Source organism: Pipistrellus hanaki (genome assembly GCF_964339955.1).
Source record: "Pipistrellus hanaki genome assembly, chromosome: 5".
Taxonomy (NCBI): Eukaryota; Metazoa; Chordata; class Mammalia; order Chiroptera; family Vespertilionidae; genus Pipistrellus; species Pipistrellus hanaki.
In genome coordinates this window covers 100,118,687-100,142,393 of record NC_140507.1, presented here as the reverse complement: position 1 = coordinate 100,142,393, position 23,707 = coordinate 100,118,687, and the positions used below count along the sequence as shown (strand labels likewise).

General features: G+C 51.6%; 1 protein-coding gene across 47 annotated transcripts in view; it reads right to left on the bottom strand.

Moving 5' to 3' along the window:
- Positions 1-23,707, bottom strand: part of ANK2 (ankyrin 2) — a 277,590-nt gene that overhangs the window by 27,391 nt on the left and 226,492 nt on the right. For 17 of the 47 annotated variants that reach the window (XM_084883366.1, XM_084883381.1, XM_084883371.1 and 14 more), the window contains 10 exons: positions 17,172-17,396; positions 14,413-14,567; positions 13,510-13,721; positions 13,034-13,238; positions 11,355-11,451; positions 8,970-9,198; positions 8,140-8,265; positions 5,784-5,906; positions 3,351-3,383; positions 1,652-1,673 (listed from right to left, as the gene is read on the bottom strand). In XM_084883366.1, the coding sequence (XP_084739492.1) occupies positions 1,652-1,673; positions 3,351-3,383; positions 5,784-5,906; positions 8,140-8,265; positions 8,970-9,198; positions 11,355-11,451; positions 13,034-13,238; positions 13,510-13,721; positions 14,413-14,567; positions 17,172-17,396 (1,427 nt within the window). Of the gene's footprint in view, positions 1-1,651; positions 1,674-3,350; positions 3,384-5,783; positions 5,907-8,139; positions 8,266-8,969; positions 9,199-11,354; positions 11,452-13,033; positions 13,239-13,509; positions 13,722-14,412; positions 14,568-15,455; positions 15,555-17,171; positions 17,397-21,946; positions 21,983-23,707 lie in introns of all 47 variants that reach the window. The other 30 variants (XM_084883347.1, XM_084883361.1, XM_084883356.1 and 27 more) reach the window with 3 other exon arrangements.

Here is a 23,707-nt window from a genome sequence, read left to right as displayed (position 1 = left end):
GGGAGAGCAAAAGGAAATCCCTTTAAAAAAGGAAATTGCCTGGCTCGCGTAGCTCAGTGGTTGAGCACTGACCTATGAACCAAGAGTCACGGTTCCACTCCTGGTCAGGGCACAAGCCCGGGTTGTGGGCTCGATCCCCAGTGTGGGTGTGCAGGAGGCAGCCGACCCGAGGTTCTCTCTCATCACTGATGTTTCTCTCTTTCCCTCTCTCTTGCTCTCTAAAATCAGTAAAAATGTATTTAAAAAACAAAAAAATTAATGAAGGCAACATAACCTATCATCTTTTTAATAAATGAAAAGTGTCTTATTTTGAAAAAAATCAGTATTTGTTGAGGAGATAGTCTCTGTGAATATGCATTTATAAAAAGATATTAAAATAATTTGCATCAATATAGATTTGCTCAAATATAAGCCAATGAAAACATCCAGAGTTTCAAGTCCTAGACCCAACTACTGATTTAACACAGGGTGAGGAGACTCATGAACAGCAGTCTGCAAGTGGGCGGTGGCGTGCACGGCGTGCTCAGAGAGCTGTTTGAATTGCACTGCTGGGGCCAGATGACCACATTAGCAGGGCTCTAGCTTTTCTCCTCTTGGAAACACCACCCCGAAATATAGCTAATCAAAGTAAATCTTAAAATGAATGAACATTAAAAAAATAAATTTTCTTCTGAAGCATATGGGGCAGAAAAGCAAAAATAAATACATAAATAAAACCTAAGAAATTGCCCAGCTGCCGTGGCTCAGTGGTTGAGCACCAACCTATGAACCAGGAGGTCAGGGCACATGCCCAGGCTGTGGGCTCCATCTACAGTAGGGGTGTGCAGAACCAATCAATGGTTCTTTCTCATTACTGATGTTTCTCTCTCTCCCTATCCCTTTCTCTCTGAAATCAATAAAAATATATTAAAAAAAACCTAAAAACTAAAAAATGTAGGTTCTTCTGCACAAGAAGCTCAAACTGCCAGAAACAGGCCGGCGACCTATAAGGCTGGCGTGCCGCAGCTCCGGTGAGGGCTGGGCGCAGGCCGAACACCGCTTCTCTCCGCGCTGGGTGGTTTGGGGACCGCATCCTTGTGTGAAAAGAGCTCCCTCATAACCCAGCTCTGTGACAGAAATCCCGGGAGGTTCACTGTTTGAACCCATGGCTCTTTTCCGGGAAAGCTCTCCCAAGAGCGCGGGCCCAGCCCCGCAGCGGGCATCGGCTGCTTCACCACAGTTGGGGGAGGGGGGGAGGGAGCAAGCGGGGAGGGCGGGGGAGCGGAGACAGCATCGCTTTCGCAGGTGCAGCCACAGAATCAGGAGCTCTCGGGCTCAGTGCTGCCTGGCAGAGTGGTGCTGCCGGTCGGGGGTACAGGTGAGGTGATGATGGCGCAGTAACGGGGGGACAGACAGGGCGGGCCTCCAACAAGCGGGCGCAGTGGGGAGCAGGGTGTCACAGAGAATGGACGCGTAAGTGGAGAACCACAGTGCTTCTCCGCTAATTAAATCCCAGTTAGATGTCTTTATCATTTAACTGGCCGAGCTTTTCTAAATGTATGTTAATGATGACTCAGAATAAAAAACATGACGATTACAGTGTTAGTAACAGCCACTAGCTTGCATGTCTTTAATCAGCTTTCAAACAAAGTTAAGTTTTTTAAAATCTTACTTTTTTCCGATGTCACATCAACCTGAAAGAAAACACACATAAATTGAATGGTTACAACAGCGTCTTGTCTCTCCCCATCTCCCTCTCCGCCTCAGCTCTGAGCTCCGTCATAATCACACGCGTGAGGACCCCGTGCATGTGGGGACCCCATGCACTGGGCCAGGAGCCTTGGCTGCACTTCCTCACGACAGTTTCCATGATTCTTATCCAAGCTATGAAAGAACTAATCTCTTCTAGATACCGTGGATGGGGAGCGCTTTCTCACGTTTTTCCAGGGAAGATGGGGCCCAGTGCGTGTGAGTCAGAAATGCACTTTTACCAGGAAAAGGCCAGGGAGAGAGGGAAACAGGCAGTCAATGTGTCCACTTAGTGGAGCACAAATCTCATGCCAGGTGGCACGTTCCACGGACACAGTGCCCGTCACTCATTACAAGCCACAGGACAATTCCTGGACAGAATGCACTGATCGCCTACAGGTCCTGAGACAGCAAGAGGAACTGTCCAGCGTGGAGAAGGCGCACCAGGGGATGGCTAGGTGGCTCCTAACTGCACTGCTCGGCTAGAGGCGCACAGCCTCCTCCCACCAGCTCCGGGGCCGAGTCACGAGGCACGGGAGGGATGTGGATGGGAGAAGGAGTGACTGGATGGTGGAGGGAGAAGACCTCAGTCTGTCCACAGGCTCCCTTGTGTCTGTGACTATACCCCCTCCCGCCCTGCCTGCAGCCAGAGTGTCCATGACAAAAGTGGACTTAGGGCTTCTCTGGACCGATAAGGCCTTACATGTTCAGCGGGTGGGTACAAGGGCATGTATTACATTTTTCTTCCGATTTTTGCATTTTGAATCCATCAGAATAAATTAAAAATAAGTGTATTTGAAAACATTTATGTGCAACTACTAACAACTGCACTTGTCTTAGAGACAGGACCTGTATGTTCCTTGGAAAGTGGAAGGCTGCCCCAGTGGTCCCTGTCATTTCCATGGTAACGCTGGGGCGTTTCTACAAGGGACACACATACCAGCTGGAACTGCAGGAGCAGGTGTGACTGGCACGGCTATTCCTCCATGGGCTCGGAGCTGCACTGCCTCCCTGTGGTGGGAGGCCACCCGCTTTGCTGGGCATGGGAGGCCCCGCCCACAGGCTCGTGTGCACTCCCTGCCCCCGCATTGTCATCACCTGATGGGCCAGCTACACGTACCCTAGTTTTGTCTCAGTGGTTCTCAAACTTTCTGGCCGTAAGACCCCTTTAACTCTTACCAACGGCCAAGAAGCCTGTGGAGCTCTGGTCAGTGCCTGACTCGGAGAAAGGCACACGTGTTACAGAAATGAAGCTGCGGAAATGCTGGGACCAGAGGACACGTGTACGGAGCACACGTCCAGGAGTGTCCCAGCGGGTGGCGTCTCAGGTAAGGCAGCCCTGGAAACCACCTGGCAGCTGCGGGGTCCTGCCGGTGAGAGGCAAGTAACGGCCCCGGGCACCTGCCAGCAGCCTTGGAGAACCATCAGATAGTGGTGTGGGCTCCAGCGGCGGGTAGAGAAATAGGCATTACGGCAAAGACAGGGCAACGTTTCCCAGAGAAGCGCGCCTGTCCTCACGCTGGCTCAGGCAGTGGGCACAGCCCGAGAACACAGGTCACCGGCGCTCTGATTGGGTCAGGCAACCACACAGCCCTTAACAAGGGACAGGGTCGCACAATTACCTCTTCTTCCGGCTCCTGATCTGACTCGGACTCCTTCGCCAGCCACCATGCGGGAGGGAAAAGAGCAGAGAGTTTAGGAGAAGAGGTTAAGACCCTCCTGGCGCGAACAGGCGGCATTCGGCCAGGGCACGCTGACAGTTCCTAATGGCCACAGGAGACAGGCACCAGGCTAAAGGGGCTGGCTTAAATGCACCAACACAAAGGACCAAATCACCAAGATACTCATTTCAGACGCTCGGTCACCGCAGCCTCACAGCCAGACATTGATGGGTTGGAGGGCACACCACTGGCTGGACAGGCTGAGAGCCACAGAGCAGCGTCTGACGACCATCACCTTGGCACACAGGCAGCATGCCAGAGCTCAGGGCTGTAGCCGCCAGCAGATTCTGACGCATGCTGTCTGGCTCTTCATACTTTTGTTTTCGTTACTGCTAAACTAGAGAGCCCCCTGGGCCGTCACAGCATCACACCTGCGTCTGACCCGGCAAACGTGACGGTGAGTCAGTGAGCCCTTGCCCTGACTCAGATGGTGGGGCGTTGTTCTGTGAACCAAAAGGTTTCCGGTTCCATCCCGGTCAGGGCACATGCCCAGGTTTGCGGGCTCAATCCCCAGTAGGGGGCATGCAGGAAGCAGCCAATAGACATTTCTTTCTCTCCTTGACTCTCTCTAAAAATCAATAGAAATATTAAAATAAATAGAGTAAATGCTTTCTTCATAGCACACTGAAGGCTCACTGGCCACAGAGCCAGAGCTCATTATCTTCATAGGAAAGTCAGATTTATTTTTATCAAATAAGAAGTTGCAATGCTGCACACAATGCCGTGAGCTTTTCTACCTGACTGATCTCTATTTACAGGAATCATGTGTTACAGAAAACAGACCAGCAGGTGAAAAGCAGTATAGGCAGTGCTTGTTTTGTGGAGTCCAATGTAGGACTTTAAATATATTCCTTCCACCAGGGCTCACGTCACTCTGCATCCTGTCCCCCCTCTGGGCCACACTCACTGGCTTGTGGCTGCAGCCACAAAGCATGGCTGGGTGGGCTTCCATGAGGAAGGGCTACTGGTTAAAATATTTTTAAATAAAAAAGTTATCCCCAATGTAAAAATTCATTCAGTTGACTCCTTTGGTTTGATAGAGTAATCAAGAATATCCTATATAATAAAAGGCTAACATGCAAATCGACCGAATGGTGGAGCGACCAGTCACTATGACGCACACTGACCACCAGGGGGCAGGCACTCAATGCAGGCGCTGCCCCCTGGCAGTCAGTGCGCTCCCACAGGGGGAGTGCGCTCAGCCAGAAGCTGGGCTCACAGCTGGCTAGCACAGCGGCGGTGGCGGGAGCCTCTCCCATCTCCACGGTAGCACTAAGCATGTCCAGCTGACGGCTTAGGCCTGCTCCCCGGGAAGTGGGCCTAAGCCATCAGCTGGACATCCCCTAAGGGCTCCTGGGCTGTGAGAGGGAGTAGTCCAGGCTGAAGGACTCTCCCTTGCGCGCACCCCCCTCCCTGCCCCCGACTGCATGAATTTTGGCTCCTAGTTTCTGTATAAGCAAGAGTAATCACAGATAATCTGCACCTGGAAGAGGCTTGCCTGTAGAGTTATATCCAGATGTAGCTAGACCTGGGGCAGGAATTAATGAATGTTTCCTTTTCAACAATATTTCAAATCTGCTCCTTACAACATGGAAATACTTCGTATACTAAGCATGTTAAAATAGTTGAAAAACTAATTTGATACTCCTAAACATTACAGGTTATAAAATGGACAGGTAATGCCTGACTGGTGTCGCTCAGTGGTTGACCTATGAACCAGGAGGTCACAGTTGGGTTCCCAGTCAGGGCACATGACCAGGTTGTGGGCTCCATCTCTAGTGTGGGGTGTGCAGGAGGCAGCCGATCCATGATTCTCTCTCAGCACTGATGTTTCTCTCTCTTTTTCCCTCTCCCTGCCTCTCTGAAATCAATAAAAACATATTTAAAAAATAAAAATAAAAGGAACAGGTAATTATTTTAGCAACTAGACGAAATGTCACGAGGTTGCTCTGCATGCACTGTTTAGAACCCACCTATGAGCTGGTGGAGAACCAAAGCTAATGGGCCCAGGTTTGGGTGCCAGAGGCCCCAGCGTGGTCCCAAGACGAAGTCAGTTATTTGCTTTTTAAAAACTAGTCTAAAAAGTTAAATCTTAAATTAAAAGTTTCTGTCTTCCGTATCCAATATGTGTTCATAGAAATTTTTTCATAACAATGAACTGGATATGAAATAAGGTAGAGCTCCTTTTTTTCTGCCTTCCATGGAAAATTACGAATTGACAGGGAATCCAAAATGACTGCTACAAGTGATGCCTCTGCTTGTGCAGGTTCCGAATTGCAGATAATGCCCCCCTCGCCCTCCTCCCCCTCGCCGCACGCGGGGCCTCAGCGGTACCTTGATGTAGACAGGCAGGGTGATGTTCAGGTTGCAGATGGCTTGGTGCACCAGGCCTCGCGTGGATTTCGGCTCCTTCATAAATGATAGTCGTCCACATGGTTCCTGAGTCGTGTCTCGTACCTTGAACAAGAAAAGCACGCGTGTCACCACATAGGATGCATGTGCCTTCTTTAAGGAGATGATCCCCCCAAAGAACTGGGGGACAGACAATGCATTTGAGAATGCGGAGTAAGGGTTCAAGGTCGCTCCTTTCTCCTTGTCCTTTTACAATTTACAATTATTATTATTATTTTTTAAATCATTCAGCTTTTTAAAAAATTGTAGTAAAATATACATAACAAAATTTACCTTTCCCGTTTTCCCACTTACTGTTTTTAAGCGTCCAGCTCAGTGACATTAGGCTCTCACTAAGCTGGCAATTGTCACTATTTTGCACCTGTTCCCTGGGGACTGCCCCTCCTCCTCTGCCCAGCCCCAGAGACTCGATTCCACCTGCCTGTACACCTGCCTCCTGCCTCCTCTTGGGACCTCGGAGAGATGGACTTAGACCATGTCTGTCCTTTGTGCCTGGTTAATTTCACCCACATGTTTTGGAGGCCCATCCATGTTGTGGCATGTGTCAGAATTTCATTGCCTTTTCAGACTGAATAGCATTCCATGGTATGTATAGACAGACCCCTTTGTTTACCCATTCATTTGCAAATGGATATTCGAGATGTTTCCATGTTTGGGTGAATGACGCTTTTGTGAATGTCAGAGGGAAAGTAACTGAGTACTTGCCTTCAGTTTTTTGTGGACTAGACCTCGGAGCACAATCCCTGGACCCTGTGGTCGCCATGTCTCATGCTCTGAGTGCGTGCACTGTTTTCCACAGGGCGGCATCGTGTGATTTCCAGCCAGCAATGCGTCGGCCCCCGTGTTCACACGGCCACACCAATGCTAGCTCCGTTTTTGATGTTCGATAACATCTGTCCTAATGGGCACGGAGCAGTACCTCACTGTGGTTGGAATGTGACTTTGCTAAGCATCCTTCCATGGGCTTACTGGCCATCTGGACACCTTCCTCAGAGAAATGTCTATTCAGGTCCTCTACCATTTTGTACTGGGTTGTTTATAAATGATGTTTGCATACTAATGGTATCAAATATTAGTTCAATCACACAGCCTTTTGTGTTCAGTGGCTCTGCCACCCTCAGCAGTGACTGCTCCGTGAAATGGCCTGTTAGGACAGCTTTAATCAGGCAAAACTGGTGACCAGCAATGGCACCATGAGAGGCTCAGCAGAGAACTTGGGAGAACTCCATCACTCTAAAAAATTAAGCAGGTCGCCGGCTTGCATGGCTCAGTGGTTGAACATCAACCTATGAACCAGGAGGTCATGGTTCGATTCTGTGTCAGGGCAAATACCTGGGTTTTGTGCTTCATCCTCAGTAGGGGGCGTGCGGGAGGCAGCTGATCAATGCTTCTCTCTCATAGTTGGTGTTTCCATCTCTCTCTCTCCCTTCTTCTCTGAAATCAATTTTAAAAAAGTATTTAAAAACATTAAGCAGCTGCACAGCTTTGTGCTGGGAGAAACCATGAGGGGTTTGGTAATAAAAGGGTCATGATGATGAATGGCTTGGGAATCAGTCGCCTGAGGCAGGACTGGGGAAAGCTGAGGGAGCCCAGCCCTATCCGGGGTGGGTGTGGGGTGGCATCGGGACCTCCAGAGAAATGCAATGCTTCATGGGCAACGGGACAGCGAGTGTGAGAGCTGGTGCAGAAGGAACTACTACTTCCTCTCTACTTCACAAGCCTCTCATTTATACACGCTTGGCCCTCCACAGGCGTGGAATCCAGGGGAGATGTAATTATCATCGCCAAACTCCTGCCTGGGATGGTCTGAAACAGACTGGCATCTCTGGTGCACTGGAGTGCTGGCTGACCCCGTGTGAAGGACGCCCGGCGACAGTGCTGCCCGGGTCACCTGGCCTCAGGCTGAGTGGGCTGCTAGGCCGTTTGAGAGCCCTCTGCTCTCCTCCTTGGTAAAATTCACACATTTAAAACATAAGCACAAAGATTTAAAAGGAACAATACTTTAAAAAGAGACTTTCCTTTAAAATTTGAAAAAGAAAAGCCAGTTTTTCTAATTAATAAATTGGCTGTTTGTCCTTAAACATAGTCTTAAAGTTGAATTTGAACTTCAAAACTGAAAATGGTTAGTTTTCCAAAACTTTAAAATTTTATGGATATGGTTTAAATAATCTCTGGAAATTATTGAAAAGCAGATATTCTCTCCTTCTAAAGGAAGTTAAGTCCTTACTTGATGTAGAATAAAATGTGTGTAAAAATTCCATATACAATAGATAATTACCTTGACAAAGAGAGGAAGTCTGTTTTCTTTAAAGGCAAAAAAACTGAATATATGATGTTGGCCACTCTTGGTTAATGGCACGAGATTGCCAAAACAATCAACGTAGATGGGTTTTCCTTCCAGCACCTGGTGAAGCAGAGAAGCAGAACAGACTATAAGCGCAGTTATTGCTTGTTATTTACATAAAGAAGTGGTGATACCAGTTGGAATGTTAAAACCTACCTGCAACCATCACTCAGTTGCTATGACCTGTCCCCTGGAGGACAAAGTATGTCCTAAGGGACCTGCCTCTGATGTGAGGCCCTTGTTTCTAAGGTCGCATCACATCACCCCAAACTGACTGAGCTTTAAGCCCTAAAGTCTGTCTTCTGACTGGGCCGTTTTTACATCCAATAAGTCACATTACTTGACCTCACCATCCACACCCACGCTGATGGAGAAGCCTGAAATAAGCAGGAGTAATGCTGAAAGCCTGGGTAGCTCACGTCCACATTTATTCCAAGGATACACTTCCTGACTGCTATCTTTACTACTAAAGATCACTCAGAATGAGGAAAAATAAGCATTCTACACTGTTACCGCCACTTACACACCTCATGGCTGATCCTCCTTCCCCCGTGATGCTCAGAAAGAGCCGTTCCCGCCGCCTCTCCCCGCAGCACTAGCCCCGATGGACAGAAACGAGCTGCTTTTGGACCCTGACCTTCTAACTGATCAAGATGAGGACTGGTCTTTTTTAAAATTTGTGGTTTTACTTATTAGCCACGATTATACATATAATCTTTGAAGAAAGGCATAGACGTGTCCATGCGTTGCTCCGGAACCCGCACCTCCACGTCCCGGCTGCGGGCCACCTCCGCGAAGTGCTCCTGCTGCTCCAGCGTCTTGTCCACCTTGTCATCCGTCATGCAGAAGCACCGCAGCCGCGCCTCGATGGGGTCGTGCGACTTGGCGAACACCACGAACTTGGCCATGTATGGGACACAGATGATCTCCCTGTACACTTGGGAGGCGAAGGTGACGGATTCTTGGATTTGCCGGCAATCGATCAGCCAGAACCTGCAAAGGATTTTAAGCGGTCAGGCATCTAGAACTAATGGATACCAGCCGGCCGGCGAAGCTCAGAAAAAAATTGAATTAATGGACACCAGTTGAAAAAAACCCTCAGTTCCTTCAATATGATCAAAGACATTAAGTGCTTCCTCAGAGGGAGGTGGGAGAGAATGAGAGACAGCGGGCAGAGCGGGGCAGGAGGGCACTGCGGACCAGGTGTGCACCCCCAACCCCTGGAACGTATTTGTGACTTTCTTCCTTGGAGACACTTCCAGGGTCTAGCTTCTGAAATCCGCCCCCGAATCCCAGCACCATCCGTGGAGGGAGCCTGGGGCCTTCGCAATGGGTCCTCATGGGGGAGCCCCCGTCCCCCAATCTTCCTCTCGTTTACTAAACTCTTCGCGATAAGATCTACCCAGCGTCACCTCATCTCGTTCCTCTTTTCCAAAACCCTCTCCGGCACCGAGGTGGATCAATCCAACCATTTGGAAATCTGCCTTCAAGGCAGAACTCCAGGCACTGTTGGACGTGGCTCCCAGAGAAAGTTACTGCTCTGTGGCTCCTTCATGGCTGGTGGCCTCATGGGGCCTGTGACACGGCCTGGCCACGCCCCCTCAGCGTCTCTGCTCAGGGCACCAAGGTTGCTGAGCCTGCTCAGCATTCCCGGACTGTTCCCCACCCCCCGGCTTGAGGAGGGACCATTCGGCTGAGAAAGCTGAGGCGCCGGATGCAAAGCATTATCCACATCCTGTCGCCCTGAAACCTCGCTCGCCTATTGCCGCCTCCTTCCCTCGACTCCTTCCCACCATCTTTCCACGCCCGAGGTTACCTTTCCCTAGTCACCGATTCCTTCCTGTCCCTCATCCATCTCTCTCCTTATTAGCTTAGTTTTGATGAGATATATGTAACTAAAACTCACCATGCTAGCCGCATCTAAGTGTACACGGCATTGGCATGACGTAATTTACAATCCTGGCTGCCATCACCACTGACCATTCTGCAACCTCTGTCATCCCAACAGAACGAGGTACCGCAAACCCTGCCTGCCCATTTCCTGTCTCCGTGCACTCGCCTATTCCGGGGCCTCACATGCGCGAATACCGGCTACTTCCTTTAGCTTAACGTTCTCAGGCCCAGCTTAGCCGCTGGCACCTGGGGGACTCGGTATCGCCTTCTCTTCGCTCTGACTCACACGGTGTGCTCGCTGCTCCCTCGGGCGTCTGGGGTGAAATGAGGAACACAGAAGCTGCCCAGCCTTCCAAGCAGGCCTCCCTCAGCTCTGCCGTCATCCACGTGGCAGCTCTGGTCTGACCTCCGACCTCAGATGTCTGCTGCTCCCCCCCACCCTCCTGTCTTGTCCATGGTCCTCTCTCTTGCCTCTCTCCTGCATGTCTCAGGAGGCACGTCCCCTCAGGCGTCCTCTCCGCCCCGACGTGCACCCGCAGGGCCCCTAGTAACCTTCTCCTCGCATTTGTCATCTCTGGAGCTACAGCTGCCCATGTGTGCCCTTCTCCTCTGTCCCCTGGACAGGAGTTTAAGCTCTAACCCTCTCAGCCTCAGTCTTCCCACCTGTAAAATGGACGCAATACCAAGTCATTGTAGTGATGAAATCAAATGCATGGGAAAGCACCCAGCATTCCCTTACAGGTCACACACGGAGCCAACGATAAACGGAGTTAATGAGCACGTGAAACAAGACGACCGTGTCAGCGCTGTGAGGATGTGAGACACATACATGCATGTGTCAGGCCTCCTAGAGTCACCTAAACCTGGAACCATCTGCACACACATGCGCACTCGGACTCTGATATTCTGCTGGAAGCAGTTTGGGATGTGCTGATTAGCAGGAAACCTATCATCCCCAAGGCCTCTGGGACTGGAACTGGTGGTTGTCGCTATGGGAGGCAAGGCCCCACAGCCAAAGCTGCCGATCGCTTGCTGTCCTTAGATTTTAACCCGACTGGTTGAACTTCGTACTGTATTATCACTATTTATTTTGCTGGCAGCAGGTCCAGTTTAAAATGCGAAAGTTAATACAGATTGTATTTAAAACCAACCAGAAAAATTCGCTTTTGAAGAACACAGAAACAAAAGAAAACAAAGCAAAATCCCTGGGGGGTGCGGCCAGTATGGCCTTGGGTTGGTGGGAGGGCTGGCCGTACCTGGCAGACACGTTGGTGGTGAAGGAAACACACTCATTGACAAATGTTAATGGCGTGGTTCCTGTGATGTCTTCCCACTGTGCAGGAGTGGTCCCCCCTGAAACAACAGGATTGTTGGAAAAATCAGGCAACACTTCCGACTCCGGGTTGTGAAGCGAGTTGTGGTTCCCTGTGCTTGCCCGAGGAAGCTGAGAGGCCACACAGAGCAGCCGCCGCGGACAGCGCCTCCCAGGAATGAGCTTAGAGCTTACTGGAGTCCCTGCTTCACATGGTTAGGGGTTCCATCCTCTACCTGACGTTCTGAGGCTGTTGTTATAATTGGTAGGTTATTAATTTGAGATGTATAGGGTTGATGAATTTAAGAGATCCTTTAGCTGACCAAGGAGCTCAAGGTTTTATTAAAATAATGAAAAATCCAAGTAGTCTTTTGCTCCTGAACTTCATACTTTATACAATTATTTTCTTAAGATAAAATTTCTCTCAATTTGCAATGGAAGATTATAAGAAGAAAATACTTGGAAAACATTAAGAGCTTAACGAACACTGCAGGCAGATGGACAGGTGGACGAAGGCCTGAGGAAGCCTAATCAGGCAGACGGTGCCTCAGCCACATGGTCCCTCCCTTGACGCCTGGCCAGGGCAGGCATGCCTGCACTTTACATCTCACCTGCTTCACCTCCACGCACTACGTCTCATGTGATGAAGGGCTAACTGTATGCAAATGGACTGAAAACTGTGGGAAACTCACCCAGGAATGTGGGGTGGGAATAGGTCGTGACTAAAGCATGACCCCATGGGCTCCTGCTAGTCCATGTATGTTGCATTTGTTAAGTATATGGGGCAATCTCAATGGCTTGCCATGGTGCATACAGGAAAAGCACTAATAAGGAGGGAGAACTGGAGAGAGAGCAAAATAAGGGAGAACACAGCTGCGAAGGAGAAGTGAGAATGTCCTCACACCCCTGGGCGAGCAGCAGCTGACACCCGAGCCGAGAGCGGCGCTGCTGAGCGCCGGGAGCTCCTGGTGCTTTTGAGAAAGAGGGACATTCCCAGCCCCGAGATGCGGGTGGATTTTTACCTCCCACCATGTATCATGGGGCCAGGACAACCAGTAGCTGGGAGTCTTTCTGGAGGCTGATAGATGTCTGAACACTAGCACAACTTCCAATGGGAAAGACCACGTTCAATGAGTCTTGGAAAGCCTTTTCTCTGTTTCTCAAGGCTATTCATCAGGCCAGTGATGACAGAACCCACCCCTAGACAGAGGTCAGGTCTGACCTGCTGGGTGTGATGGTGCAGGAGGAGGAGTTTTCAAATGTCTTTGGCGAGGACTGGCAGGGTGGGGGCTTCGGTTGGAAGCCCAGCTCTGCAGAAGCCTGTGGTATAATCTCGGGCAAGTCCCAGAATTCTCGGAGCCTGGCTTCCTTTTCAGTGGAATGGGGCTAGGTGTGGTCACAGGGCTGTGTAACAGAGTGATGACATGTGATCACTTGCCAGGGGCACGCAGCTTTATCAGCAGGTCGGTACATCTCCTGCCACCTTCCGTTCCCTACTTAGGATGCTCCTCCTGAAGCAACACAGGCCCCTGCAGGCCCCTTAGGACAAAGTCGCTTAACATTTACTACCGTGTAGGCTTCTCCTTCCAGAGCTTTCTACCCCCATCGTAGCGGGCGCCCCACCTGTTATGCTGCACAGAAGTCTCAAGGTTGGAGCATCTCCCCCAAAACCATTCAGCATGACGTCGCTGGCGGCTTTGGGCACGGGGATGGTCATGGTGATCGGCTTGTGGAACTTCCTTCGTCTGGGCTCCAAGGTGACAATCGGGCTGAAGGTCGCTTTGTTCCCAAGGATCTTCTTAACCAGTTCGCCGTGCACAGGTTGCGCCTTTTCCAAGAAAAGCACACAGTAAACAGGCCACTGTGCTTCATGCCAAATACCTTGGGAGGCATGCTTTTTGCCCCATGCATCAGCATAGTGGCTTCCAGCACAGGACTGAAGCAGCAGTTACTCAGCCCTCCTGTAAGAGACTTACTATGTGCTGTAGCAGCCCTGCTCTCCAGTGCGATGTGACCATGTCTGCATGGGCCCACCCATTCCCACAGCCAGTCCTCCCTCCCCCAGGGTGCCCAGGCCACGCACGCGCACAGCACCGCACCTGCAGGCCCACACGGATCCGCTTGGTCAGCGCACCCTCGGGGAACACCGCCTGCACCTGCGGGACCACTGTGCTGCTCAGCACGCCGCCCTCAGGCCCGATCAGGTGGCTGTCCTGCTTGACACGGGATACCACAGCAAAGTACTGCGGGAAGTCACGCGTGACGATGCGGCAGATGCGCTTACGGTCCAGGTCCTCAGCACTGTCCAGCACTGCAGATGACACGCACAAGCTCAAGGTCAACGCCTCCTCAGGGCAGGAGTGCTCCGCCAGAGCAGTGCCCCTCCCCTCCGGCAGCACCCGGTCCCTCTTCGGGGCCTGTGGGTCTCAGGGTGGGTAGAACGGGGCTACAACAAACCACCTGCTCTATCCCTGGTTTATTCTACTTCGGTCAGCTGCAGAGGAGATGGGTCCCACAGGCCTCTCCTTTGCCAACGTCAAGGTTAGCTCAAGACCCAGTTTCTATGTTGTCAGAAAAAATGTGCCTTTGATTTCTCAGGACGTGTACGGAAGGATGTATGTCCTGCCGGGATGGTGTGCGGGCCATGATGGATGATCTGAATCCAGGGTTTGAATTCCCCTGAAATCAGGAACTTGCCCAGCATGTCCCACCATCAGCAGATGGGGTCACAGGCTTTGCACAAACTGAATGCACACCCGTGGACAGGACAGGAAAACCAGACTAGCTTAAAGAAGAAAATTTAAACTAACAGGGTCACTGGGGTTGGGATTTTATTGTCCTGAGTAGCAACAGACCAGGCCAATGCATTGTTCATCGACTCATCATCACTGGAACACACCGGCACCTGCGGGGCCACAATCACACACAGACACTTGTGCACCACACACACACACACACACACATGCAGCCCTGGGTTCTCAGGAAGAAGTGCCCCCACGCACCCTCGTCCATGCCATTGAGGATCTCGTTGAGCTCGTCCTCCGTGTGCTCACAGCAGTGCTCCTTCCAGCTGTCCCCGTTCTCGCTGCGCAGCACCACCAGCTCCCTCTCCTTCCCTCGCAGGGCAGCAAAGTGCGGGATCTCCACGATGACGGGCCTGGCAGCAAGCAGAGCACGCAGTGTGGGCGGCAGCCAGCCACACGCCACACGCATCCCGCTGTCTGTTGCAAAGTGACCTGGATTCCTCTCTCTGGGGCCGGGGACATGGCTAGCGGCTGGCTGCACAGTAGCACTCCACCTCAGGGCTCCCGTCCCGGGGACACACTGCTACCTGGAGCCCCGGTGTTTCCTTGTGAGTGCATGTGGCATTCTGGAACTTCTCCTCGGAGAGATGTAAAGAAACGGACATGCATATCTATGACGTGCACCGACCTCCTGGGCGTTCTCAACGAGGTGCGACGTGGCAATGGCTGGAGAGGGGGATGGCTTGGTGCCGCGTGAGCTGATGTGTCTACATGAGATGTCAGAGGAGCTGACTGCATGGGAACTACGGAGACATGCATGTGGGGTCTGCCGAGGCTCCCCCCATTCGAGGGCGCAGGAGGCATTGCACACGGTGGCCCTGGCCGAGCCCCCAACAGTGTGTGCGATGCCTGCTGAGCTCAGGTCCGAGCATGCACGGCCCTCGCTTCCAGGGCTCAGCCACTCTCAAGAGTCGTGGAGGCTCTGGGTCTCCGGTCCAGGTTGCTTTGAGACAGACTCCAAATTCCCATCACAACACCGCAGCCAGCACAGAGTACGACTAGGCAGATCTCATGCTTTAAACGAAAAGGAAGGTCACAGCACTTAAGGGGAAAGGGACAAAACATCACTCGAAACAAAAGTCACACACCACAGGGTCAGAAATGGTCCGCTAGAGAGAGTTCGCACAGAGTGTAAATCATAGAGAGGGACATGTCATGGCACAATGACAGAAGGAGAAATCATATTGCAGGAGGAGGAGAATGGGGCCGGCAGCCACCGATTGGATTTAAGTCGCTCCTACCCAAGGAACTTGGTTCCAGGAGGCCCCAGCTGAAGGATGCGGCTGACCAAGCTTTCTCCCTCATTAAGTGGGGGGGGAGCCGCTGGCAGGTGGAGTTTACTGAGCACATCCAAAGCAGCAGTGAAAGAGAGAACACAGGTAAGCTTCAGGTGTGGCGTCCACGCCCCAGCACCACCCGCTCGTCCACCGGCAGGTCTGCTTTGGTCTGTCCCCTCCACTGGCCACAGGGAGGGAGGCGCTGACGCCCAGCGTGCCCAATGGAGGCGCGGGGCGGCACCTGGGGACAGCACGTGGGGATGGCCTGTCCTTGGTGAGGTCCTGCCAGGGCGCGAGCGTGGAAGGAAAAATATGCTGCCCGGGCTGCTGGAAACATAATGAAACTCGGACTCTGCAGAGAGGCCCATGTTTCCATGGATATTCCTGCACAGATCTGGAGACTGTTACAACGCCCAAGTGGCCTGAGCGTGAGGGAGGGAGGGGGGCCGGGGACAGGAGGGGAAGGGGTCACAGCTGTGCCCCACCCAGATGCCCCACAGGCTCCTCCTGTGTCTCAGGTCTGCCTGAGGGATGCGGGAGGAGGCTTCTAGAACCGGAATATGGGCACGCCCCCTCAGTGTGAACGCAGTTTGGAGCAACCTGTGAACAGCTTCCTCCAAGTTATGAGGCTTTAGCCCAATTCCTAGTTCTAGCGCGAGCAGCCTCCCAGTGATGCCGGAACAGAAGCTCCTGGGCAGCAGGATGTGGGCCCCGCTTCTGAGCACAAAGACGTGCCATGAGGAGACTTAAATACAATTGATCTGTTTCAAAACATTCCGAAACTCGTCCGTCCCCCTCCACCACCTCATCCTTTGGTCGGTTTTCAGCATTTCTCGGCTTGTTGGTATACCAAAAGCCACGCATTTCTCGGCTTGTTGAAATACCACTCAACACAATAGCAGCCGCTCAAACACACAGAAGAAAGAAGAAATGCTAATTTCTGCTCAAAATGAGGCTGGCAGCAGTGACCCAGACTTTGCCATCTTAAGGAAAACTGTGAGCAAACAGGCTGCCAGTGAGTGTAAGCCTCAAGGTGAGCAGTGTGGGAGCAGAGAAGGCAAATCACACACTGACTTCTGGCAACACTCTTCCCAAGTGCAGACGGTTCTCAGGACTCGGGACCTCACGTTCATGTTTGGGATAGAGGAGTTTTTCTTAGAACTCTGCCACTTCAGTCTCAGAGGAAAAATAATACCTACCATTGGCTGAAAAAATTATTCCCACTGGGAGTCTAGCAGCTGCAACCACATCCAAAGAGGAGGAAGAGTAAGCTGACTGCTGAGCTCACGGATGCTCATAAAGGAAGAGGCGTGGGGAGAAGTGCAGCATCAGTGCTGCTTAAATGTCACAGGAGCCCTGCCGGTGTGGCTCAGGGTTGAGCGTTGACCTATGAACCAGGAGGTCACGGTTCAATTCCCAGTCAGGGCACACATCCGGGTTTCGGGCTTGATCCCCAGTGTGGGGCGTGCTGCAAGCAGGCAATCCATGATTCTCTCTGGTCATTGATGTTTCTCTCTCTTCCCCTCTCCCTTCCTCTATGACATCAAAACAACAGATTTTTTAAAATGTCACAGAGGCCAATCAGAGCATTGGACATACCTTCGTGCAGCCATCCCCGTGGTGCTCGGTGAGACGCTAGCGCACGGGTGACTAAGTGGGAGGCTTAGCAGAGACCCTTACCCCAGGAACTGCGCGCCAGAGGGTCCGACTTCGATCAGGCGGCTGGCCAGGCCTTCTCCCTCCACCATTGGGGGCATGGTGGCCAGGCGGTGGCGTTTCACCAGGCGGCAGGTGACCCGGGTGGGGGCCGTGCACTTCCTGGGCGGGATGATGATGCGGAGCCCGTGGTGTCTGCAGCCGCGCATGGCGCCCCCACGGGCGTCCACCATGAAGCTGACCAGGAAGCTGAAAGGGGAGCAGAGGTCAGACCCGTTGGCAAGGCTGGACGCAGGTGCCCAAGTCCTGGCCAGTTAATTTCTGTCCGAAATGCTTGGTTCTCAAATGTCTGGTATTTAAATGCCTGGTGGGGAACACTGGTCCTTAGTTATCTCACTTTATACTAACGCCTTGATTTCTGTGTTTTAATTTTTGTGTTGTTTTTATCTGTAACTTAAGACAATTCCTGCTACCTTTGCTGGAGTGTGTGGACGTAGATTACAATGTATCCGTGTGACACGGAGAGTGGCACAGAATTAAATGAAGACTCTGAAGGGCCCCGTCACCAACTTCCTCCTGCACATCAGTGAAGTCAGGGTGGGACGGAGCAGTTGTCAATGAACCACTGGGCTTCTCAAAGTTACATTGTGTCCAGCTTGTTTTAATATGATCTATGATTTGAAAGGCCCCGCCTCTCCCAGAATTCACCGGGGCACAAGCACCAGCTCCATGTGGATGGGTGGGCTCTGCGAGGGAGGGTGTCTGGGCAGGTGAATGGCCCCAAACTGCAGTAAACTGAACGTGGAAAACCACAGCTAGTAATTTAGAAACGTAGAGGCATCTCTATTCCTTTTGCTCCGTTTCTGCCAAGCTCGAGGTTTGTGGACAGTCTGGTCCACGTGTCTGCGTGCCTAGGAAAGGGCTGGTCTAACTGGGAGGACTTCCTTTGGAAGGGGTGGGTGCATGCAGTGGGGACTCGCTTGGTCAAGAGGCAGAAACGAGGCAACCTGATAGGCATTCCCATTGCATCTCCAAGGCTCTCATGCCAACACAGAAAGAGGAAAGCAGCCCCTGGTGAATCAGTCTCAGCCAGCACACCATGCCAGACCCACACCAGCACCAAGTCCATGACTGCAGCCCAAACACTGGGACACAGTCAATCCAAGAAACAGTGGGACAGAAACGCACTGCATCCGCTATGGCAGACGAGTGGAGAAAAGGAGCTTAGCATCCGCCTCACAGCAGACACGGAGCTCGGCACGCATGTGGCTAACAGAAGTCCCGTTGGTCTCAGCACAGAAGGGACGAGCACCCGGGGCCTGTCAGCGGCGTGCGGGGACAGCGAGACCACAAACGTGCCCCAAGCGTGGCCAGCCTGGAAGAACGAGCCACCACGCAGGACCGAGTGTGGATGTTTCCGATCTTGATCAAATGCATGAGGAAAGGCTACCTGCTTTTCTTACCACTAAATATAACTTCTCAAAAAATGTTTCGTTTTTAAAAATGTACTGTTGCTCAAAAAAAAAAAAAAAAAAAAAAAAGGAAGAGCTAGTTAACACTGAGGAATCTCAAGGTTCCTGTTCTATTCTGTGCTTTTTATTGGGCTACATTTATATTGACATTTATGAACCCCGAGAAAAGCTAAGATTCCAACCAGCGCTGCTGCACACTCACTGCACTGACGTTCCCTAGTTTGCTCGTCTTTCAATTCCTGTCATCACTGAGGGACACAGGCTCAGACCCCGAGGAGCCCCTGCGGGATTCCGCACTGTCTGCACCTGTCAGAGGCCCGCGGGCGGTGTCCGCTCAGGCACATGCTGTGTTTGGACCGTCCATCAAGGATGGCTCCGGCCTCCACTCAAGTGCATCTTGGACCATACAGAGCACCTCCTACTGGGGACTCTCTACCCAAGGGATGAAGGGCCGCATTCCTGGCTGAAACCAGGTCTCAGGTTATCAGATCACTGTCTGTGTGTCATCGGCTACTCCTGTGAACCCTCTTGTTCTCCTTCACTCCAGCTTCCAGCTCCATGTTCCTCTCCTGCCACGTGTCACCCTCCCTCTGAGGGCCGGCCATCTGCTGGCAACTGAGGACACAGACAGCGGAGTTGTAGTGACTGCGCTTGATGTCCCCAGAGGTTTCGCTGACTTCCCCAGTGACGGGGAAGCAGCCACCCAGGGCCATGGTGGCAGCGGCCCGGGTGCCCAGTCCCGGAGAGTGTGGAAGGTGACAGGAACTGCGGAACAAGTGAATGAGTGGGGCAGTGCGAAGAGCAAGTCTTAAGTCTAACCACCAGAGAAGACAGCCTCTGGACAACCAATCCAGTCAGAATTCCTTCAAGCAACTACACACAGGCATTTCAGCTTGTAGGAGAGCAAAAACCTGTCTCGAGTAATGTGATGACAGGATGAACAGCGAATAACAAAGCCGAGTGTAGACTTGTAAATGAAAAAGCAGTCTTTACGTGAGAGGGACTAAGCGAGACAGGAGTCAAGTTCTATTAGGTGATGATGGAAAGTGTTTCAGATAAAAGTCATCATGCTAATCACATAGTCCCAATAGTTCATGAAAGGACATTGGGTAAGTATTTTCCTTAAAAATGATACATTATCAAAAAGAGTCCCTACTGGGATGGGGAGTAGGATGAGCGGACTCTGTGCTGTTTAACACTTTCAAACACAGAGCGGGGAGGAAGAGACTGTACTTGGGCCGCAAGAAGAGGGAAAGGATGGAGGTGTGGCTGTGCGGTGATGGCACTAGACTGGATAGGAGTACACTTTCCTCCTCCCTTCAGGAGGTGAAACCTGGGCGAGGCAGTGCCACGAAGGACTGGGTGTCTGGTGCGCAGGGCAAGCGCAGCTGAGTGTGTGCAGGGCTGGGGTGCAAGAGCCTGTCTGTGAACCAGGGGCTCACAGCTGCCTGAGGGGAGTGCGGACTGAGTCAGTGGGCAGAGACAAGGAGGCCTGAATGCTGCTGCCACTACCTCCCTTCCCCTATGCCCACATGATGTTAGACAGTCTGTCTTTAAATTGACAGTACAGCACAACACCCAAGAAACAAATGGAGGAGCTGACGTTTTCTGAATACCCACAGGGAACCCGGAAGCTGGCTGAAGCAGTTAGTCTGATGTGCGGTTTCTACTAGTTTATGACCGCCACTGTTTAAATAGCACTTAAAACACCGTCACTGAACAGGCACCCTGCCTTGTGTAGCCGGGATGTACTGCTGGGACCCAGGCAAGTCACTTCCTGTCTTTAGGTTTCAGTTTCCTCGCCCATAGAATGAGACTTTCACCAAACAAGCCACAGGGGGCTCCGGGGTCACTGTGCGTGCTGGTTACTGTAACCAGGTGGGCTACCCGGAGAGGCCCTATTCCAGGGGCTCCGGAAGAGTTCCTACTGGGAAGATAAACTGCTGTCACTCGGGGAAATAGGCATCATGCTGGCACCGTGGATAACCCAGTAAACGAGCGGTTTTGCAGAAAATGTGCGCACACTGCACTGAGCATCGACTTTAAGACTCTACAGACAAAAAAAATCATGTGACACTCTGCTTAAATCGAATATCTTACTTTAGATGAAATTCAGTAATCATGCAAATTAGAAATTCTTATTGAGATTTTTTTCTAAATTGTGAGATAGTGTTATCACAATTTAAAAGGGAGGAAAGCAAAAGCAACCCACCATTATTATGCAGATGACTTGCCTACAAATAGGCGGCCTGATTAGCTAAATAGATACATGCTTCAGACAGGAAATAGGCTCTGCCTGCTGAGGAACACACCTCCACCCCAGTCACCAAGGCTTCGTTCCCTTTCAATGCACCCAGGACCGCGAGGGCGGGTGAGGAGGAAGGTGCGGCATTCAGTTAGTCAATGGGTGAAAACAGGAAGAAAAAGTCACCAGGGTGCTTCAGTGAGCCAGGCACACCCAGCAGGAGGCCTGTCAATTCGACCTGATTCTGGCCAGAACACGAGATGTGGCCACTTGGCGAGCTCTCTCCCCTGCTCTTCCTCCAAGCCCTCCTGCACCCGACTCTCATCCACTGAATGTGATGGGAAGTGTCTCTGAAGTGGCTCAGATTTATCAAAATCACCAACCATTCATCACTCGCAATGTTCATGTGTAGAAACATCACATTTAGTGTTTCCAAAAGACTAAAGGAATGGCTATACATTTTCAAAATGGGATCTATGAAACTGTCTGACCTGTGACGGTCTGCAGTGTGATACGATGACTGTGTAACACAAACGCCCTGACCGGGGTCTGAGAACCTTCCGAAGTAAACGTGCTGGACTAGCACAGGCGGGGGTGCTGGGAACACTGACTAGACGCACTCACAGCACGATGCCACGCTCAGAGCTGCATTAAAGCAGCATCCCAGGGGAATGTACCATTAACCCACTTGCAGCCTTTGGTTCACCTAGGAAACAGTTTTTAAAAACCTCTGCTGCGTGGCACTTAGAATCATAACCTTTACTCTGACTTTAAAACAGGTCAACCAATTTGTATAATTGCTAGGAATATTTTTTCAGCTTCATGTAGCACTTTTTCTCACAAAAAGAGCTAAGATGTGGAGAGCCTCAGCCAAGGAGCCTTTCCCAGGAGCTCTGCGTTAATTTTGGCCCAATCCCAGCTGACCTCCAAGGAATAACGAAGCCCGCGTTCTCTCCGCTGCAGAGCAAGGGCCTCAGCCAGGGCGCGGCTGGAGACACGGCTGCCCCTGCGTCCCTGGGAGGCATGCTCACTGAAGCACCCTGGGGGGGCGGGGGGCGGGCAGGAGGGCGATGCACAGTCACCTGCTGTTGTCACGGTCGAGACATGGAGAGGTGCGGCTGCAACAGAATAGACACTTTAGCACAGAGAAAGAGTGGGCGAACATCAGGAAGGAATCAGGTGACTTCTGACTCAAATACACGGCCATACACCACCAGAGTCTCCATCCGGAAGAGATGGATGCAGGCAGGAGGCATCACTCTGCCCACATGCTGAGGGGCAGGGGCGGGCACCCCTGCAGCCCCACTCCCTGCTAGCACTGGCCATGGGCCCTACGCCAGGCCAAGTGTCCAGGAGACCACACCCCGTCAAAGGCATTCAAGTGAGAGGGACAAAGTCTGGGATTGGTGGACATGGTTTCATCTCGGAAGCCTTTCATTCCCATATCAATGCTTCCGAAGTCATGGCAATGCCCTTGGGGCCGCTGCAGAAGAAATGTGATCGGAAAAGGCACAATTTGAAGACTGGCTTCAATGACAAGCCAGAGACGTACGTGAATTCCCTAAGGCAGGGAATGGAAACTACACGTCTTAGCACTCGTTCAAGGGTGACGGCTTCCCGGGGGCCCTGCTCGGGCTGCCAGCCTGCTTCGGGGGGTTGAGGGGAAGGGACTGCTCAGGGTGCCCCCTGCTCAGGGCTTACCCTGCTCACTGCTGGGGCTGGGGCTGCCCCACACCCCAGGCATTTTCTCTGCCTCTGGCTCGCTCGTACAGAAGGACATGTTTATGGGACCAAAAAGCCAACCTTACAAAATAGTTGTGTGACTACTTAAAAACCGTTTTCTTCAAAAGAATTGACCTTCATGTACCTTAAAAAAGCTAGGGTATTTGAAATATGTGAACCACCAAGTTCACTGCTCTTCACACTCAAATATTAATGCTGTCAAAGGAGCAGCAATCTCGGCTCCCGGCGTTCACCTATCCACTCTCCGGACAGATGTCTTCACATGCTTCTTAATGGACTTTGTTTCTGGGCAGTTTAGATTCATGGCAAAATGGTATCTAGTTGCTATAGTTCCTTGCAGAATAACATGATGAATTGACACCTAACTGTTGGCATGGGGCTATTACTGAAATCTAAAAACAAAGGCCTTCAGAATCCAATTAAAATGGATCACAAAGCTGGCGTGAATAAGCGGAGCCCCACTCACTGAGCACTTCTGAAATGAGAAGCGCCCAAGACTCTGCCAGGTGACATCCCTGGGAGGCTAGCAATACCTGCTGGCCAGATCCCGAGTCACTAACCCACTCTTTAAGGAGCAACTACAGAAATCTTACTGCAGCCTTGCCTTTGCCAGTGACTGGCTATGTGTTGGGCAGTCAGATGGTGTTAGCCGCCAACACCTCCTCTTGGGTGGCCGTGGACACAAGCCACTGGAGACAGGCAGAGGCGGAAGGAGATGCCAACATGGCCTATGGGTGCATCTGTGTCTTCCATGAACCTAGAGCCCTTTGTGGACTCCACAGGAACCACACACACCGCAAGCCGCAGTGCACAGAAAAGCTCCCTTTATTAATTCCTCTGTCAAAAACATTTCTTTTGTAACTTTTTAGGCAGATTTGAAGTGGCTAAAAAATTCACCCAAGAATCTCAGTCCCTTGAAAAATACATGTGAAAATGACAACCTAGGAACCTGGTGTGGAATGAATGAACTGTACGTAATCACCCTGGCCAGTGTGGCTCAGTGGACAGAGTGTCGGTCCTCGGACTGAAGGGTCCTGGGTTCAGTTCTGGACAAGGGCGTACCTGGTATACAGGCTTGATCCCTGGCCCTGGTATGTGCA